A 20,021-nucleotide genomic window follows, 5' to 3' on the forward strand; every position below is an offset into this window, starting at 1 on the left:
CAAGCCAACATCAATTGCCGCTTGCCATGAGCTGGGGCTAAACTCGACGCGGAGGCCACGGGCGGAATTGTGGATATCACGTGACGGTCGCCATGGCGACGCAGCGCACCTTCCCAGCTTCGCGCAAACACGCTCCACAATGGACTATTTTGCCCTGCAATTTCACTGCATTCCGCACGGCGCCCAGACACCACCCCGGCCCCGCTATGAGTGCATTGGGTGCATTGAATTTTCGACTCCCATAATACGGCATTAAGATTGCGACACGACAAACGACCCCGAAAACACCCCAACACAGTACGCGCCACAGATACGCCTTTGTCCCTCCCCCGCCACCATGGCGCGCGCGGCCGTTCTACCCCCATCTCCTGTCAAACGGGGGGCTCGTACAGCTCCTCGGACGACTTTGACAAAGACTACTGCTTCCGCCGCCGCAAAGAAGAAGGCGCCGGCCCGAGTGCCCGTGAAAAGCGCTCCCTTGTCAGATTCAGACGATACCGAAGATGAGCTTGGTATGATGATGAAAGAACAACACCAACCTGTTCGATCCCGCGAGAACACTACTGCACGGCCGGCTGCGCGATCAGCTGCACGACCAGGGGCACGACCAGCGACGAAAGCTATTGCCCGTGGTAAGAAAGCAACGCCACCTCCGGCCACAGAAGAACCACTCGCCGAAAGCGACGATGAAGGGGAAACTGTGAAATCAGAACCTCCGAAGAAGCGCGTTGGGAGACCACGGAAGAATCCCTTACCTGAGGAGCCCGCTGTCGCCAAAATCGAAGCCGCACCTAAACCTCGAGGACGACCGAAGGGTTCTCAAAATACGCCAAAGCCGACAACTACGCGCAAGACTACTCGAAAGGCTACTAGCCCTGAGACCGTACCCGATGAGTCAGGGCCGAAGAAGATTATCATAAACCCGAACGCCATACGATCCAATCTTCTCCGCGGTCCGGCAAAGAAGAAGACTGTGACGTTCCAAGATCTGGCCGAATCGGGATCGGATGAGGAGGAAGAGCCCGCTGCTTCAACCGCTGGACGAAGAAATGCAGCTACAAGGGGTGCTGGAAAACCTGGACTTGGCTCAACTCCTGTTCGTAAGCACGCGGCGGCAACTGGCCGGGGACGCAAGCCTGCAGCGGCGAAGAAGGATGCTTCTCAGCCTCTTTCCCCCAAAAAGGCGAAGCAAGTAGCGAAGTCTCTTTCCGCTTATGCCAGTTCTGACGGTGAGGAGGACGAGCTGAGTGCCGCAAAGGATGACTCCAAAAGTCCAGTTAAATTGGTAGTCCATTCGCCTGCCAAAGATATCACCGAGCGCGTGGGGATGGCATCTCCTGTTCGCAAGATTAACTTCACACCGAGGAAGACTCCCACTATTATCGACGAGAACGGGGATCTGAAACTCCCGACGCCCAAACACGGATCAGCAACTACAGGTCTTAGCTCCCCAGTGAGGAAAATCAACTTTACGCCAAATCGCAGCCGAAACGCCGTCGCCAGCAATGACCATCTAGCTCTTCCACCCGGAAAACCAATCGACTTCAGTGATTCTGTCTTCATGTCTAGCCCAGCCAGGCGACCCGAGGCATCCCCGTCTCCTTTCAAATTCAGCCGCAGGGACAGTCCCAACGGTGGTTTTTCCCACTCAGTCCCGACCCCTAATTTCACCCCGGGCCATGAATCCCCACTCAAGATGTCTCCTAGGAAGGGTCACCTGGCTGCGTCTTTCTCAGGTACACCTTCTAAAGCTGCGACTCCGTTATTCCAGGCCCAGTCTTCTCTGATCCAAAGTCCAGCTAAGAGAATAGCTTCTCCATTCAAAACTTCTTTATTTTCTTCCAAAGCTACGATCAATGAGGAGAGCGACGAGACTTTCGCTGGATCTGCCATCAAGGCCAAGAAATTTGCTTCTCCTTCAAAGGACTTCCAACCCTTCGGTGGCGATGAGGATCTGGAGATGGTGGAAGAAGTGGCTCGTGATATCTTCGGAATCGAGTTGCAGTCTGACAGGAAATCCTCATCCGCTTCACCATTGTCAAGAGAATCACCAAAGCCCGAACCAGTAGAGGAGCCTCAATCGACTCCCGCCAAAGCTGTTGAATATGATGCCATGAGCGAATCTAGTGAGGAGGATGTTGAACCAGTCTCGGATCATGAATTAACACTTGCTGAAGCTGGTGAATATGACTTTATGAGTGAATCTGAGGATGCGGATATCGATGAGAAATTGGAAGAACTGCATGAAGAAATTCGCCGCGAACCCGAAGACACGGATACATTCTGCTTCAATACCATGGAAGAACTTCAGGAGCCTTTCCAAAATCTTGAAGAACCGAAATTCTTTGATTTTGACATGAATTCCGATGAGGCTGATCCGAATAAGGAGCCGGCGGTTGAAGATCAGGGCTGGTGTGAACCAGAATTGCTCTCTGACACTGCAGAGCCTACTGATGAACCAGCCGTGTCACTGGAGACAGAAACAGATATTTTTGAAATACAGTCTATGGAAGTGCCATCCTCTCCTTCTCCGCCATCCGAACCCACACTCGGACTGGATGCTCTCGAGGAAACGCAATCTGCCCGATCGGTTCACGAGGACTGGTCCGAGCAGGAAGAAGTTGAGCAGGAAGAGGCTGATCAGGTGGAAAACCTCGCTGCATCCATCCGCTACCCAGATGAGGAGCAGGATATGGAGAGCGAAGAAGAGGACATGTTGGAGGATGAATTTGCTCTTGCGCAATCCGAAGCTGCGTTTTCGGAGACTCCTCAACCTCGCTCACCATATCAACAGAACGAGGGCGAGCAGAACACCAGCCCGTTCCCTAATATGCAATCTATTCCTCCCCTAGCACCTACTCCTCCAGCCGGTGGGATGACCCCTATGTCCACACAATACGAGGAGGGCCAGGAAAGTGTCAAGTCTATTGATCGACTTTTCGACATCAACTACTCACCGCGCCCTCTCACTCAAGAGAGCCCCTTCGACACTACTCTGACTGATGTCCCCTCTCCTGTTGTGCCGAGTGTCTCCAACACCCCTCGTGTTCAAAACAACCGGAAGTCTGTCGCAGGAGTCGACTTGGGATTCACCCCTCTAGCAGACCGGTTTGACGGCTGGCAAACCAAAATTGCGACTCAAGAGAGGACACCCCGGCCACGACGACGTGGTGTGTTTTCTCTTGTCGGCCCCCTGGACAAGGCCACCGAGAACAGTCCTACGGCCCAGGAAGACGATGTATCATACCCTGACCTCTCACGCACTCCCCTCGCCAATAGCCCAAATTTGTTCGTCGATCTACCTCTCCGCCTTTCTGTCTCCCCAACAAGATCTCCTACACGTTCTCCCCTGGCCGAACGGGATCATGAGATGATTGGATCACCGGGCAAGAGCAACATCTTCGAGGATGACGATTCTGTTATCATTGAGAATGAAGAAACTGAACAAATCAAACCACAAGAGGGGACTCCTGCCCATGAACCTTCAGACGATGAATCCCAGGATTCTTCTGATGAGGACAAGGAGAACTCGGACACGACTCCCCTTGCCCCAGCCACCCCAGTAAGGCCCGTGCCGGAACAAAGCCGGATGGTTCACACTGTCTCGAAGGTGCCGCTCAGAGCCGAGGGTGACGTCTCACCCTTGAAGCTTCCCCGAAAGCGCGGCCACTCCCTTGCCAGCGCATCTCCCACTCGCTCCTCTCCTCGCGTTCCCAAGCCCATCTTCCCCCAGCGGACTGGAAGCATGCCCTCGTTCTCTCCTCACAAGGCACCGCGAGTGTCGCGAAGCCCAAGTCCCAAGCGTCGCTGCAGTGCTCCTAGGCGCTCCAGTGGAAGGGTCACAGACATGACACCAACGAAGGCCCCATCCATCGCTGCAAGCCCAGCGAAGACTCCGCGCCCTAACTTCAACCCTAGCAGTCAGGCTCTATGCGGTGCTGTTGTGCACGTCGACGTCCATACCACCGAGGGCGAAGATGCTTCAGGCATTTTCCTCGAACTTCTGCAACAAATGGGCGCCCGATGCGTAAAGTCGTGGTCTTGGAATCCCCGAGCCAGTCTTTCCCCAGTTGATGACGTGGACCCCAAGGAGGCTAACTCTAAAGTGGGTATCACCCATGTGGTATACAAGGATGGTGGATTGCGTACACTGGAGAAGGTCAAGCATGCGGCTGGCCTGGTCAAGTGTGTTGGTGTCAACTGGGTTTTGGACTGCGAAAGAGAGAATAAGTGGCTCGACGAGACCCCATACACTGTTGACTGCTCGATCATCCCTCGGGGCGGAGCCAAGCGCCGCAAGAGCATGGAGCCGCGTGCGTTGAGCAACGTCAATGGCACTCTTGTGCGCACTGCGGAGCCATCCACTCCCTCTGCCAGTGGTCGTCGCCACGGTGCCAACCTTGGGGCGATCGAGACTTTCCGCAAGATCACCCCGCCAACGCCAGTTCAAGTGCCATCAACCCCTGAGCAATCCAATGATCACTATGCCATTCCTCAAACCCCCGGCTACAACTTCGCCAACCTTGACGCTATTGGCATGTCTCCTGCCACCCCTTACTTCTTGTCCAACCGCAATAAGCTTGTCCAGCAGTCCTGTCCACCTAAGCAGAGCCAACAGGGTCTGTTCTCGACGAGCAAGCCTAGCACACGTCGTGAACTATTTGACGACGACGACGATGATGAGAGACGCAAGCAACGTACTCGCATGGAAGCCGCACGGCGCAAGACCAACCTCTTCAAACCCTCCGCTGGAAGTCCACTGAAGCGGTGATTTCGTCTTTTTCTGCTCTTTTTGTTCATTTTAAATACATATGTCCCAAGCCATTGTAAATATGGGGGCTTTTGGAGTTCTGTGCGGCGTATTAGTCCAATTTACTGGATAGGATTGGAACCGGCCTCATTTTTCATTTCGAATACATGGAACCCAATCATCTGAGAACTTTTAATCCGTTTAAATCACCCTTGTCTTCTAAGATTAAACCAAAAAACAAGCCGAAAATATATTTTGGAAGAGAAGACACTCCTTCCCTCACTCCTCTTCCTCCTGCCGATAAAACCCGGCAACAAGGAAAGCAAGCTCCAAAGCCTGCTTCTCATTAAGGCGCGGATCACAGAACGTTGTGTATCTCTCCCCCAACCCATCCTCTGTCAATCCAGCCGCACCACCAACACACTCCGTAACAGCCTCCCCAGTCAACTCAAGATGCATCCCACCCAGGAACGACCCCGCCGCCCGATGAATCTCTAGCGCCTGCTTTAACTCCGCCAGAATGTCCGTGAAATGCCTTGTTTTTACACCCGACGGCGTCGCCTGCGTATTTCCATGCATGGGATCACACTGCCACACGGGGATATGGCCAGAAGCTTGCACGGCAGCGATGTGACCCGGTAGGAACTGACCGATCTTGGATGCGCCGTACCGCGAGATTAGGATGACTTTACCGATTTCCCGTGTTGGGTTCACGACATCTAGGAGACGGACGAGCTCGTCCGACTCCATTGTAGGCCCGATTTTGATTCCGATGGGGTTTTCAATACCGCGGAAGAACTCGACATGTGCACCATCCAGCTGGCGCGTCCGATCTCCAATCCAGAGAAAGTGTGCTGAGGTAGCGTAATACCCGGATGTCTGTGCGGAACCGGCCTGAGTGGGATTCTTCATGAGGCGGGTCAATGTTTGCTCGTATTCGAGGGAGAGGCCCTCGTGGCTGGTGTAGATGTCTGCAGTCTCGACGCCGCGGTCTTTGTCGATGCCTACAGTGCGCATGAAGCGGAGGGCGTCTTTAACTGCGTTGACGGTGCGCGAGTACCGTTCTTTGATTGAGGGCGTGATAACGTGACCTAGACCCCAGTCCAGAGGGGAGTGTAAGTCTGCAAGGCCTGAGGAGAGTGAGGCGCGCATGTAGTTGAGGGTTGCGGCGGAGTGGAAGTATGCTGAAACGAGGCGGGATGGGTCGGGCTTGCGCGAGTCGGCATCGGCGGCGAAGCCGTTGATGTTGTCGCCGCGGAATGAAGGCATTTCGACGCCATTGACTAATTCAGTTGGGCTGGAGCGAGGCCTGTAGATGGTTGTTAATCATGATCCATGGCATTGCTCGTTGGTTGGAGAATGGCTGCTTACTTGGCAAACTGGCCTGCAATGCGAGCTATACGGATAACGGGCTTGTTTGCTCCTGTGTGACATGGTCAGCGGATTCTTCTTGCGGCACGAGCTGAGATTCATACCCCAGATCAAAACTAAGCTCATTTGCAATAAAAGCTTAACCTTGGCCTCGATCATGTCTTGGTTGCAATAGTCGAACAACTCGGCGCAGTCACCTGTTCATATGAATTTAGACGAGGCCAAGCACTAGGGAGTTGTGCTAGACGTACCACCTTGCAAGACAAAGGCATTGCCCAGGGCAACATTTCTCAAGCTCTTCTTGAGGTTGTTGATCTAGGTATGCGTTTAGATTTTGGACCGACAGAAGTGATACAAGCTTGATCGGCATACCTCCTGTGTTGTCACTAGCGGCGGGAGTTTCTGCAGCTTCTCTAGCGCGTCTTTGACTCCCTGTGCATCTTCGTAGACCACATCCTGCTTAATAGGCTTGGTGGTCCAGGCTAGACATAATCAGTCCCTGGGTTTCGTTCAACACTTTGGTCAGGCCAGGAACGTACAGCTTGGGGTCCAGTCAGCCATGACTAGTGGGGTCGTCCGCACGGGGTAAAGCGGAACAAGTCGAGCTGAAGATGGAGCAGTCGGTCCTCTGATCCACGCCGAATGCAATTGACTGGCTGAGTACGTAGCTAGCGAATACCACGAAGCTCCTATAAAACTCGGAATTGAACGAAGAACAGAAACGCACACTCGAAAACCGCAAACACAAAACGGGTTGACGCCGCTTATTCACGGGGTGTGGGATGAGTCATGTTGGTGCCCAATAAATAAGGTGTTAATTCCAGTGATACGTTGGCCTAATGCATGAGGTGTCAACATTATTACATCAGCTGTTATCGCGCCTTTCCGCTTATCAGTGACGTTGTTCTCTCCATCATAACAAAGCTGAGCTCTTCATTGATCAGCACTTGATCACTACTGAGAAACCATGTCTGACCCCATTCCCTCCGCAAGCGGGGACCCTGATTCTGTGGAGCAGTCTCACCCCGCGAATGCTGAAGACCGCAAAGCTGCTGCTGCCCTCGACTCGCTCCATACCAATGAACTCGCCACGGATGGCCCAGCCAAGGGACCGTCGAGTGCGGATCAGGAGGCCCTCGGAAAGGCTATGAGCCGACTCGAGATTGCCGCTGGAAAAGGCTCAGCGAAAAGGGACACAGTCGAGACCCAGAAGAAGGAGGCTGAGGTGAAAAGAAAGGCAGTTAAGATCGCGGCCAGTGATGTCACTTTTCTGGTACGTGCTTGGCGCCTCCCGCGGCGATAAAATCTCTATTTTGAGGCTGAACCGTTTACTGATTTCCACTTACAGGCCGAACAGCTGGATTTGCAGAAGAATAAAGCCACCGATCTCCTCAAAGCCCACGAAGGCAACGTCACCCTTTCACTGAAGGCGTTTATCACACCATCGTGGAGGGTGTGATGGGGCATGTGCAATCCATGTCTGGGGTAAAGTGGAAGGTTAGCCGACCATCATAGCCGAACCCGAAGGGCCGTGTGTTCGGGTTTGAGTATCCGCGGGATCAGACACACGGCTTGCCACGTATGAATGGGGTTCGCGATGGAATAGTTACCATCACCCAAAACAAATCTATGATTAGACGAATACCTAGGTACCGAATGAAATTCGACGAATGATATTGAGTTAAAATCTCTTATGCGCCACTGTTATGAACACTCCGCGAGGCGAAAGGACATTATATAATGAGTCCCAGTGGGCCACCGGGGTTGACAGATGCAACCTTTCGGCCTGTAGTAACTGTTAGATTTCTTAGCAAGCAATAATCAAGGGAGTCTGGAGCGTCGCTGCATGCGACCGCGGTCGTTATGCAGCAGATTGACGTCAATTCTGCCTTTCGGCCCACAGTGGATCCGCCGAGGGTCCGGCGAGGGACAACCGGCGAGAGACAGCCGGCGATCAACCGATATCACCTCATCCGAATTTTCAGTCGGCTCTCTCCTTGCGTAGCTACTTTTCTCGGTCGCATTTGTTGCTATTTTTTGGATAGTCGGGTCTGGAATTTATGAAAAATTTACCTTGCACTACTTCGGTTCTCCTCGGATTCCTGCCGCACTAGAATGTCCGGCCGAGATTTTCGCTATGCACGCGCCAAGTTCGTCGGAATGTCTGAATCCACTTTTACAGTGGGTACACACCACGCTTAGTCTTTCGTTAAACCGGTTTGAAGGCTATGACGATGGTTCCGAAACACAGATGAGGCAAACCCTGTCCTGTTCCTGAGAATTTAATGCGCGGGCAAAGACGCGAAAATCTTGGAATGCAGGCCGTCTTTCGTCAACCCAATTTTACCCCTGCCCGACGATGACCGACGTCGAGCATCAAGAAACTGCCACCGGAGATCCTGTCACCAGGAGATCCTCCGTCAATGGCAGTTCCAGTCTTTCTGACAACCAAGTCGACCTCGCCCACGAAATCGAGAAGAAAGACTCCGTTCGCTCTGACGGCAAGCGCGAACTAACGGAAAAGGACTGCTATGAAGTCCTGGCTTACTCATGGCCGCGATGGAAGAAATGGACATACCTTGTGGCCGTTGCATTCGTGCAGGTGTCCATGAACTTCAACACATCGGTTTTCCCCAATGCGGTTAAACCTTTGTCGAAGGCCTTTGAGATCGGCCAGCAGGAGGCGCGTACTGGACAGATGATCTATCTTGTCCTCTACTCATTCGGGTGTGAGCTGTGGGCTCCCTGGTCCGAGGAGTTTGGTCGCTGGCCCATCCTCCAGCTCTCCATGTTCCTGATCAACATCTGGCAAATCCCTTGCGCAGTCGCACCTAACTGGGGGACTATTGTCGTTTGCCGTGGTCTGGTGCGTTTTCTATCTTTGGCTCATTTTCAATTAACCATAAGCTTACTTTCCGATAGGGTGGTCTTTCAACCGCCGGTGGCAGTGTGACCCTTGGTCTTATTGCCGATGTCTACGAGCGTGAAGACCAGCAATTCCCCCTCGCATTCATCGTCCTGTCTTCGTGCATTGGTACTAGTATCGGTGGTGTCATTGGTGGTCCCATTGAGCGCTGTAAGTGATCTCCTCAATTGTTGGCCGTGGTATGACTCAAACTCAACTAACGCGCAAAACTCTCAGTCCTCGATTGGCAATGGTTCTTCTGGATCCAGCTTATCTTCGGAGCTGTGACTCAGGCAATCATATTCTTCATGCCCGAATCCCGGTCGACCATCATCATGGACAAGGAAGCCAAGCGTCGTCGCAAGACTGGTGAAGACCCGAACATCTACGGCCCCAACGAATTGAAGAACCCTCGTATCTCTTTCAAAGAGGCTCTCAAGATTTGGGCGCGTCCCTTCCACATGCTGTTGCGTGAGCCCATCGTCTTCTGTCTGTCGCTCCTGTCTGGATTCTCTGATGCGCTCATCTTCACGTTCCTCGAGAGTTTCTCGACTGTGTATGAGCAGGGCTGGGGCTTCGGTATTTTGGCTCAAGCTTGGGCAGTCATCCCTATCAACCTGGCTTATTTCCTTACCTACTTCTCGTACTTCCCATGGTTCTGGCGTGATGAGCATCTTGCCAAGAAGTATGGAGCTGACTTTGCGCCCGCCGAAAGAAGATTGAAATGGCTCCTTTGGCTCGCACCTTTTGAACCTATTGGACTGTTTGGTTTCGCTTGGACATCATTCGGACAAGCGAGAGGCATCCCTTGGATCGCATCTATGATCTTCTCCACCATGGTCGGAATCGCCAACTACGCTATTTACCTGTCCTCTGTCGACTATATGATCGCGGCCTATGGTGTCTACTCGGCTTCCGCTTGTGGTGGTAATGCATTCGCCCGTGATTTGCTCGCTGGTATCTCAGCAATGTACGCCTTCCCGATGTACGAAAACATCGGCGACAAGTGGCACGTCGAGTACGCTTCCACTGTTCTGGCCTGTCTGTCCTGTCTGGTCGTGCTTCCTATTTACCTATTCTACTGGAAGGGCCCCCAGATCCGTGCGAGGTCCAAGTTTGCCCAGTCACTTGTTGCCGAGCGGGCTGATAACAATGGCCGCCGTGTGAGCAAGCCGAAGATTGAACCTTAAAAAGTTGATGACACAGGAGCTGGAACTCCTACACCGGGCTGCGGAGAATGGCCCCGGCTGTTTCATTTTTTTATTGAGCGTTTGTCACATCGCCGATGAGATTACGAGCATCATGCCTTCGAAGATCTGATTGATTTGTATATATAAAACGAATATCTTCGCTAGATAATCTTCTGTGAATAGAAAGAACCTTGAGCTGAGCAATATTTGAAGTAAAAACTTGACGTAGATGTAGTCGTGCATACTTTCTTAGTGCATATAATCGGACTCAGGCTATACTATGTACAAGGCAATAGCGTCTCTGGATAGCCGTACTTGAAGATACATTGAAAGTTAATACCCTGGAAATATGGCGAAAAGAGCGTTGACAGATATATACTCCTAGAAAGTGAGCTAAGTGGAAACAATTACATATTTACGATTCACTTTAAAATCGATTATTTTAAGTCTCCGAGCTATGCCTATGTAATTGCTGCATATAGACTGACCATTTTAATACATCAAATCCCTACCTCATAAAAGTGCGCAACGTTCCGATATAATGTTGGCTCGCTATCGCTCTACTAGTCACTAAACGATCTCTACCTCATACATATCACGTGACCTATATGGACTGTCAAAACGATGTCCACTCGACCAAAATTGTCAATGACACTGTCAGTGCCTAGATAACTGTATTCTCATCTCCACATGGCCTACAGAATCACAAAGTTCCAGAGCCATGTTAATTCGAGTGAGGGTTGATGTGTGGCCAAGAAAGTCAGGCTGCTATAGGCTACACGGGTAGAGCTAGACCTAAATAAGAAGTTGGAGCCTATAAATTTAAAAAAATGTACGAAAGTTTGCTACAATTGCGTATTTATGGCCAATATTGAAGACTGTTATATCAAATAAGCGAGAAAGGTATTCATACTTTGGCTAGAAAAAGCTCTCTGAAAAGAAACTGTGCCTATCAGGGCCTAGGCTTAAGAAATAAAAATAGGAATATAGAAATCTATCCGTGCAATAATGATACAAGACAGAGATACAATTAGAGAAGGAGATAGAAATCGAATCAATCTAATTCGATATTGCGAGGCTTTCCTGCTGTGTAGACAAGGCGCCCACGGGTGACTACCATCCGGTCTCGGCGGTCAGGGGAGTCCTTATCTTTCCCATTTAGCTTCCCCTCTTACTATCACCTATCACTGGACCAATATTTACCTCTTTAGAGACCACGGATCCCATTGAATTAGCGAGATTTACGAGGAAAACACGCTCAGTGATTACAGGAAATAATGTTCACAGAGCCGAAGAGACGCCACAATGGCCAACCACAGGCCTGCGAGCCATGCCGCAAGGCCAAAATTCGTTGTGACCATGCGAATCCGAAGTGCTCACGCTGTGTTCGACGCAGTCTGGATTGTGTCTACCATCCTGCTCCTTTGACCAAACCCCGCGTGCCGAACTACTTCGGCACGACACCCCCCGCAGGCCTACTGACCACTCCTGCTGTCATTAACGAATTTCACCTTCCAATCCAATCTCATGACGACATAAATGTCTCTGCTCCCCTTTCAGACCCCGGTACGACTGCAAGCTTAGGGACGATGGCCTCTTCCAACACATCAAAACGGAAAATGCCATTTCGAGAGGAATTGGGTCGACACGAGACAACGCGCTTCTCCGCCATTTTTCTTGAGAACATGGATAGCTTAGGTCCAGTTATGCTTAAAACCATGAAATCAAACCACGCACTGGACCAAGAGCCTGATGTGACTGCCTGGCCTCATCTAGAGTTGGCTGTCAGAACACTTCTCAACTTTCCCACCGCTCGTACGTGCGACATGCTGATGACGGGAATCCATCAAATCCACGACGTCTGGCTGTCTCCAACCATGATTCGACAGTGCTTAAATCAAGTCTGGACAGAATACGATAGTGAACTGGGGGAGCGTCGGACACGGGAGTCAGTATTGAAAGTGGCAAACGATATCTTTCTTAATCACAAAAAGCCACAAGTAACGCCCAAGTATGACGCAGAAAGCTCATTTGACCGCGATTCATGGATTAATTGGTTCGGTGGGCCTTACCTGCGATGGGAAATGATTGGGATCCTTTTCAGCTGGGCTGGCATTGCATTCAGATGCAAACAAGAGTGGGACCCAGTTTTCGACCTAGCTGAGCAGCATGGACGGAATCGCAACACTGCGGCAGACCGAATGAGAGAGTGTGCTGCTGCCTGTATCAGACTTTGCGAGGACAATTTTGAATTAAATGACATCATGGTAATTTGCATGAAAAATAGCAGCAGGTTGCAAAGCATCATCATCAGCGATGAGAGTAAGTCACCGTCCCCGGCCCAAGCTGTAGAGACAGAGCCATACTAATTTCAGCATAGGTGACCGTATACGAGTCGATTATGGTACTGTTCGCAGTGCTTTCATCTCCGCGGGATTGCATCGCCTTGGTCCCCTTCAGGAAGTTACGCCATTTTCCCAACATCGAGCATCAATTGCTTCGTCCATGTATTACCAGGACAAATGTCACAGTTTGTTCAATGCGCGACCGCCTATGCTGAATGAACGCTACTGTCAATGCCCACTTCCACTAGATTTGTGTGAGGAAGATGTCTATGGGGGCCGGGGCAGACTCACAGCAGCCCTTGCGAGGCTTGATTCAAATGGTTGGAACACAGATGGCCGAATATTCACAACAACCTGGCTTCGAGCACTCGCCATTCTAAGTCCTATCCGCGAAGGCATATTGGAACTCTCCCTAAGTGTGAATTTGAAGTTAACAAAGTTGCAAATAGAGTTAGTCGTCTGAAAACACTGTTTTATCATGATCGCTAACTCTAATTTTGCAGTGACCTAATAGCTCAGTTGGAGAAGAGAGTTGCTTCATATCCCCCGCAAATTCAGTATCACAGTAACATGGAATGGCCTTTGCAGTCAACTGTATCCTTCCATGGACGAAGCGTTCATGAAATGTACATCATCACACGGATACAGCTCGATGTATTGCAATGCAAATTCCTCTTACAGCGTCTTGTTGTCTCGCGGGGACTCGGTGGTGGCCAAGAATTGTTCGATATCGCCCGAGAAACCATTTCTGTTATCGTGTCCCTGTGGCTTAATCGCGATCAGTTACAGCAATTTCACCACGCCTTTGACTGGATTGTAAGTTTGTGAAGATACTTCCTGGTCACCTGAATTAGGAATCCATAGGAACTGACTTTTCTAGGCCGTATCATACGGCATGCCCTGTGCGGGAATTTTGTGCGTCGAGCTTCTCCGTGCAAGTAACCTGGCGCCAATTGCCTCAGGAACTGAATCTTTAACGGCAGCTACTATTCATGAGTCTGTTCGGCTTTCTCGGTCGGAAGTCGTTCAAAGTCTAATCATGTTTAAAGCCTTACTTGATTGGATACGACCTACGGATAACAATGCACAGCTTAGTGGCAAGTTCAAGGAAGTTCTCCAGAGAATCATTGACACTTTATTTGATTCTATGGAATCGACGTTTGGCGCGCAACTACAACAGATACCGAGCGAAGGCCAGTCCCAGAGACATTATGGTGCGCAAGACCGCAGGCCTCGAGAGCAAAACTTATCTTCCGTGACGGAAAGTCAGCATGATCTTGATCCTGAGCTTATCACCATAAATGATATGGATTGGCTGAACACTGTTGATTGGACGCAGGGAAGCCTGGTTGAACAGAATAACCCGTCGTTTCTGTATTAAGCGAGCTCAGCAGGCTACCACTCCCAACTCTTCTAGGATGAGTTTCGCCAAAGTCACCTTGCCATACCTTCATAATCAGCCTTTTCACTGATACCAATGTCAGAGGCGTTATTTTGCCTTCGGAGTGCTTTTGTATCCGTCGGAGTGGGGCAACCCAGCCAAGATAGGAGTGCGGGGCTACGGAGTTGATAAGAGCAAGCTATGATCTGTAAGGTTTTATCCGGTCAACGGCCTTTATTGAATGCTGTTTTAGACCAGCGTCTATTATCGCTATCTAATATATCAGTTCTACGGTTTATAAGCATCTATGGACGGCCAAGGATCTTAATGCAACCCACTATCGCTTGATCTCGGTGAAACAGGTCGTTGACTGGCTTAGCCCTACTTTTTAAGAAAATTTCTCGGAGCCCAATCACTATCAATTGAACAAAACTATCTGGCCATGTCTATATCCGGATCTCCCAATACAGGCCGCTTACCTGTTGAGAATTCGACAGTGCCATTTTGGCATCGAGACCTTCACGAGTTGCACGATCATCGGACGACAGAAGAATTGCCAGAATCAAGTGATGTGGTCATCATTGGTGCAGGCTACGCGGGCATTGCCACAGCTTAAAATTTGGTCAAAGGGGAGGCCAGTGGTAACAATCTTTCCGTCACGATACTGGAGGCACGAGGGGTCTGCTCGGGTGCGACAGGACGTAATGGTGGCCACCTGCGGCCTGACATGTACACCCCATGACCAAACTCATCGAACGAGTAGGTCTTGATATTGCTTTGGAGGTGCTTGAATTCGAAATTGCACATCTATATGCAATGAAGTCTCTAATCGAAGAGGAGAAAATCAACTGTGACTTCACCCTCACCAGGTCCATCGACGTATGGTGCAACAAAGAAGCCGCCTTCAAAGCCAAGGTGATGTTTGACATGCTGCGCTCCCGGAATTTGAATTACATGAAGGATGTTCTCTTCGTGCTCGGCAAAGATGCGGAAAGAATTTCTGGTGTCAAGGGAGCCAAAGCATGTGCTTCTTTCACGGCTGGAACTCTCTGGCCGTAAAAACTCATCCTGCATCTCACAAAATTGATTCTTGACACTGGGCTAGTCGACCTTCAGACTCATACTCCAGTGATCTCCGTTAATCGACAATCTTCCGGTGCTTTTGTTATTATAACACCTCGAGGCACAACAATTGCGCAAAAAGTCGTGTAGGCCTATATCTCGGGTCTTCTTCCGCTATTATTGTTGGAGCCAATTCAAAATATCACTCTTTCCTAGAGCAATGGTACGACAACGTGGAAGACTCTGTTTTCATCAAGGAAATTGAGAATTATTATGACGGCTACATGCAGCGGCTTTTCCATGGTTGGGAAAATAGCGGAGCCCAAGTGGACAAAATATGGACCGGAATCATGGGCTACAGCTGGGATTCTCAACCCCATGTCGGCGTTGTGCCCGGTGAAGATGACCAATACGTTCTTGCGGGGTTTAATGGTCATGGATGCCAGTGGTGTCCTTGTCTGCTCTAGGGGTTGCTAAGATGGTTGCAAAGGGAATTGAATTTGAAGATACTGGAGTCCCGAAGGTGTTTCAAGCCACCAAGAAGAGACTCGAGAGTGCGAAGAATGACCCTTCAGGAGGAGACATACTCGCCGGGTAGAAATGATCATTACTTAGTATTATTTCATGATGACTTTTAATCGGGTTGGAAGATTTGTTTAGTATTTGGCACGTTCAAGCTTAGTGTTGCAGGACGAAATCTTAAAATTGCAACATCTAGATATTCTAGTTTCTAGCAACCCCTAGCGATTTTTCCAAGTGAACATATTAGTACTAAAGTATACTTTCCAAAATTATCAAATCCGTAGAGCGCCGCACCAAGAAAACTCAAAGCAACCTATTTTCATGAGAATATTCAATTCGAGGCTCAATGACAGTGTCTTATGTGCCTAGTGCACAGGTGTTCTACTATGTCTTCGGCCCAGAACAACTCAGCTGGTCGAGAGTGACAAAAATTGCAAGTCCTATTCTCGATTGTGAACCTACAGAGTGGATCTGTGACTGGGTCTCAGTATACTAAGTATTGCTTGTTCACAAGCAGAGTAATTCAGCTGATTCTGTATGGGATACCTCTCCGTATATAAAATTATTTCCAAGGCACGCGTTAAAATTGTAGTACAATATAGCGCCTGCTACACATCCGTACTCAAGCTGAGCGTTTCGTACTTCATGAAGTTTTCTCGTTCCTCATCCAGCCTGGCCAGGATAGCTGGATAGGCATCTGTACCGAGCAAGATTCTCAAGGGTGGCTTGTCCATCATAGCCAGGTCGTAAAATGCTCTTGCAGCCTTCTGTGGGTCGCCAGGCTGAGTTCCATTGCGGAACATCATCATTCCTTTGGCATCCATGTGGTCATAGGCTGGATGGCGGTCGGTAAAAGCCATTGAGCGACCGGCCAAATCCGTTCTGATATGAAACATCTCGGATTAGGAAAAAGTGGCTTCCTCAGATTTGTATAGATACGCAACTTACCTGGAACCGCCTGGTTCGACACAAGTAAATTTGATTCCCCATTCGGGCTTCACCTCCTTTGAAAGAGACTGAGTGAACCCTTCAAGTGCCCATTTGCTTGCAGCGTATAGGCTGAAGCATGCGGCTCCGCGTTGCCCGCCTATGCTTGTGACTTGTTGGATTACGCCACCGCTAGGCTTTTGGGCTCTCATGGTGGCCATGGCTTCCCGGGTGACGTTGACAAGGCCGAAAAAGTTGACTTCCATCTGCATTCGGATCTGATCGTCGGTATACTCTTCAAAACATCCCGTGAGGCCGTAACCTGCGTTATTCACAACCACGTCAATTCTTCCAAAATGCTTGACAGCCTGAGCGAAAGCACCTTTGATAGACTCTAGACTGGTCACATCAAGCTCCAATGCCATGAATTTTCCTCCGTGGTGTTTTCAAATTTCAATAAGGCCGGGTTGCGAGCTGTCGCAATGGCAATATCACCACGATTCAGTACCTCTTGGACCAGGCCATTGCCGAAACCAGTTGAGGTTCCTGTGATGAGGAAGACTTTGGGCATTTTTGCTGAATTAATTCAAACAACTTGGTCTCGTTTTTGCAGTGGAATTCGAAGAATTTGACTTCGGGTTTGAGATATGGTTTGAGCCAGGAAGAATTACGATAAAAGAGCCTGAAAAATGAACCAGTGAATAGAGACTCTTTGGGGTACGTTCAGTGTATTTGATTCCTTGCTGCTCATAGTCCAAGATACCAGTTTCAAAATAGTGAACTATCTTATCTAACGGAGCTAGTTAACGGAGTAGGTGGCTACCTAACGGAGTGAACTCTAATTCTCGCATCTTTGGTTCTTGTTCCTATCTCACTTAGCCCCTAGCCCCGGGCCTCTTACCTCAATAGTAAGCACATCACTCGATGGGGCCATTGCTCTTGCCTCTATTCGTGCAAATCCCAATCAATTACTCCGAGTGCTTCTTCTCAAGCCAGTCATATGAACGATACTGAAGTGTATGTTAGCTATTAATACTAATTGTTTCTTATCCTATTAGCTCGGTTGTACTGATAACAACTTTACATAGACACCATGAATCCGTAGCCAGGTAGCCAATGACAAGAGCCGTCTCTGACGCTATAAGCTTGAGCTCAACTGCCATAAGAGAAACTTGCACTTTTGCTATCTCAGAGTCTAACACCTCGAGAGCTTTTTATTCCCCAAGAAAGATCGTTCGATTCTTGAAAACTTTTACAATGAACAAATATCTTGACGACAAGGGCTCGCGGGATGCGATGCCCGTATTGAAACAACACGTACAGCCCATAAATAGCGACCCAGAGGCCCCTGCACAACTAGCAGATGAGTCCACTGGGGAGTTTGAAGAGGTAGCAGCTGTGAGGCAAGGGCTTCATCAGCGACACATTCAGATGATAGCCTTGGCCGGGACTATTGGGACAGGCCTTTTTCTCAGCTCTGGTCGAGCAATTGCTCATGCCGGTCCGCTGGGTGCATTTCTCGGATACTTGGTCATGGGTTGCGTGGCAGGCACCGTTACTCTCGCGTTGGTGAAATGGGCACTCTTGTTCCTCTGAACGGAGGAATTGTTCGCTACGCTGAGTACTTTGTTGACCCAGCATTGGCGTTTGCCAATGGATACAACGTTGTCTATTCTTACCTCGTGTCCATTCCTGCCGAGCTTGTGGCCGCTGCTGTTTTGGTTCAGTTTTGGTCTGATCTCAGCAGTGCGATTTGGATCACTATCTTTGGGTTGGTCATGTTGTGCACTGCTCTTGTCTTTGTTCGGGTGTATGGAGAGCTTGAGTTTTTTTTCTCCATAATGAAAATCTTGCTCATCATTGGCGTCAACATCATGGTAAGTTATTGGTTGATATTCACAGAATTGACTATATTGAAGTACTAATAAGTCTACCGCAGGCTCTTGTTATCACCTGTGGTGGCGGTCCTGACCATCAATCCATCGGGTTTCAATATTGGCGTAATCCTGGGCCTTTGGTTCAATATCTGGGGATTGGCGGCGCCCTTGGTCGTTTTCTCGGTGTTTGGACATCCCTGAACAGTGCCCTCTATGCATATTCAGGCATAGAAACAATTACAGTCGCGGCCGCAGAGACAAAATCACCGAGACAGGCCATTCCACTAGCGGCCAAAAGAATATTTTTCCGTATCTTGATCTTTTATGGTAAGTTGGTTCGGTTAAGAAGGAAAACTTTTTCTGGTTCCAAAACCTGACGCTCTTTCTCTAGTAATCTCAATCTTCATGGTCGGCCTCGTGGTTCCATCCAATGATTCAAGTCTCAGCAATTCTACTGGCACGGCTTCCGAATCTCCTTTTGTTATTGCAGCTACTCTAGCGGGGATCAAGGTAGTCCCATCAATCATCAACGCTGTCATTATCACTTCAGCCTGGTCTTCAGGCAACTCCAATATCCTCGGAGGATCGAGAGTTTTGGTTGGACTGGCCATGAATGGTCAAGCTCCAAAGTTCTTTACTCGACTGAACAGATTCAAGGTTCCCTGGGTCGCGATAATGCTCTATGGCCTGTTCATGTGTCTGGGATACATGTCTCTGTCTGCGACGGCAAGCACCGTGTTTGACTGGCTGCAAGACCTTGTATCCATCACTACCCTAACCAACTGGCTCAGCATATTGGTCACGTATCTTCGCTTTTACTATGGCTGCGAGAAACAAGGAATCTCTCGGAACTCCCTACCTTGGGCTACACCGTTACAACCATATATCAGCTGGGCTTCGCTGATAATGCTAGTCCTTCTGCTCATCACTGGCGGCTATTCCACCTTTATTAAAGGGCACTGGGATAACGAAACCTTTGTCTCCTCATATATTAACATTCCGCTTTTCCTGATCCTGTACTTTGGGTACAAGTTCATCCACAAGACAAAGATTGTCCCCCTGGAAGACATTCCTATTCAGCCCTTTATCGATATAGCCAATCGCAATCCCGAGCCGCAACCAAAGCCAAAGAAAGGCCTTCGCAAGCTGAACATCTTGTGGAACTGAGTGCCAACTCGAATACTCTTCGGTATATGCATCGGAAATTAGAGGTATTTCATTACTCCTTAGATTTTCAAGCAGCTACAATTTGACTAATTCGTTCCACGATAAATCTGTGTAGGAATATTAGAATCAAATGTTTGATCATATTCCTGCCTAGCTTGCGCCCCCTTTGTTTACCGGGACCTTGGTTCTTCCATAGCTCCAATATCAATTAATTCGCTACATTCACTCACTTAGAACAGTAATTGAATGAAAGTCCAAGATGCTGATACGCCAGCACACAATGTGAACATGTTCAACGTGGGTTCCCAAACGTGCTCTCGATTATCTTCGAGCTCGGTCTCACTCCTGATGTATACCACGTCCGGAATTAGAATATATCAAAAATGCCGTCTCTACAAAGTATGCAACCTATCTGGTGTCATCGGAACGATCAAACATCAATCGAGCCTTATCACGGAGTGGGGCGGCCCGAAGGTCGCTGATAAGCGGAGTGGGGCCATGCCGGAGTGTACTAGGATGGAGTA

At 49.5% G+C, this 20,021-nt stretch overlaps 8 protein-coding genes across 8 annotated transcripts; 6 read left to right on the forward strand and 2 right to left on the reverse strand.

Annotated features, from left to right (window-relative positions):
* Positions 1-337: 337 nt before the first annotated feature.
* N7443_005951 (uncharacterized protein) lies at positions 338-4,771 on the forward strand (the record flags this gene model as incomplete). Its single annotated transcript, XM_056886007.1, has 1 exon — positions 338-4,771. The coding sequence occupies one exon, from the start codon at positions 338-340 to the stop codon at positions 4,769-4,771; it is 4,434 nt and encodes a 1,477-aa protein (XP_056741455.1).
* A 258-nt stretch (positions 4,772-5,029) lies between these two features.
* Positions 5,030-6,682, reverse strand: N7443_005952 (3-deoxy-7-phosphoheptulonate synthase class II; the record flags this gene model as incomplete). The annotated part of the gene is made up of 6 exons (XM_056886008.1): positions 5,030-6,059; positions 6,122-6,173; positions 6,226-6,318; positions 6,373-6,436; positions 6,494-6,603; positions 6,661-6,682. 6 exons carry the CDS (start codon positions 6,680-6,682, stop codon positions 5,030-5,032), a joined length of 1,371 nt encoding a protein of 456 aa, XP_056741456.1.
* A 406-nt stretch (positions 6,683-7,088) lies between these two features.
* N7443_005953 (huntingtin-interacting protein K) lies at positions 7,089-7,580 on the forward strand (the record flags this gene model as incomplete). Its single annotated transcript, XM_056886009.1, has 2 exons — positions 7,089-7,394; positions 7,470-7,580. 2 exons carry the CDS (start codon positions 7,089-7,091, stop codon positions 7,578-7,580), a joined length of 417 nt encoding a protein of 138 aa, XP_056741457.1.
* A 900-nt stretch (positions 7,581-8,480) lies between these two features.
* Positions 8,481-10,216, forward strand: N7443_005954 (uncharacterized protein; the record flags this gene model as incomplete). Its single annotated transcript, XM_056886010.1, has 3 exons — positions 8,481-8,987; positions 9,044-9,197; positions 9,264-10,216. The coding sequence occupies 3 exons, from the start codon at positions 8,481-8,483 to the stop codon at positions 10,214-10,216; spliced, it is 1,614 nt and encodes a 537-aa protein (XP_056741458.1).
* A 1,277-nt stretch (positions 10,217-11,493) lies between these two features.
* Positions 11,494-13,942, forward strand: N7443_005955 (uncharacterized protein; the record flags this gene model as incomplete). The annotated part of the gene is made up of 4 exons (XM_056886011.1): positions 11,494-12,538; positions 12,597-13,011; positions 13,065-13,377; positions 13,442-13,942. The coding sequence occupies 4 exons, from the start codon at positions 11,494-11,496 to the stop codon at positions 13,940-13,942; spliced, it is 2,274 nt and encodes a 757-aa protein (XP_056741459.1).
* Positions 13,943-14,680: 738 nt separating this feature from the next.
* N7443_005956 (uncharacterized protein) lies at positions 14,681-15,001 on the forward strand (the record flags this gene model as incomplete). Its single annotated transcript, XM_056886012.1, has 1 exon — positions 14,681-15,001. The coding sequence occupies one exon, from the start codon at positions 14,681-14,683 to the stop codon at positions 14,999-15,001; it is 321 nt and encodes a 106-aa protein (XP_056741460.1).
* Positions 15,002-16,134: 1,133 nt separating this feature from the next.
* On the reverse strand, positions 16,135-17,024 carry N7443_005957 (uncharacterized protein; the record flags this gene model as incomplete). Its single annotated transcript, XM_056886013.1, has 3 exons — positions 16,135-16,408; positions 16,475-16,847; positions 16,949-17,024. 3 exons carry the CDS (start codon positions 17,022-17,024, stop codon positions 16,135-16,137), a joined length of 723 nt encoding a protein of 240 aa, XP_056741461.1.
* Positions 17,025-18,027: 1,003 nt separating this feature from the next.
* N7443_005958 (uncharacterized protein) lies at positions 18,028-19,497 on the forward strand (the record flags this gene model as incomplete). The annotated part of the gene is made up of 3 exons (XM_056886014.1): positions 18,028-18,330; positions 18,393-18,657; positions 18,722-19,497. 3 exons carry the CDS (start codon positions 18,028-18,030, stop codon positions 19,495-19,497), a joined length of 1,344 nt encoding a protein of 447 aa, XP_056741462.1.
* Positions 19,498-20,021: the final 524 nt, after the last annotated feature.

The sequence above is a fragment of the Penicillium atrosanguineum genome (assembly GCF_028827265.1).
Source record: "Penicillium atrosanguineum strain IBT 20685 chromosome Unknown utg000004l_segment0_segment0, whole genome shotgun sequence".
NCBI lineage: Eukaryota > Fungi > Ascomycota > Eurotiomycetes > Eurotiales > Aspergillaceae > Penicillium > Penicillium atrosanguineum.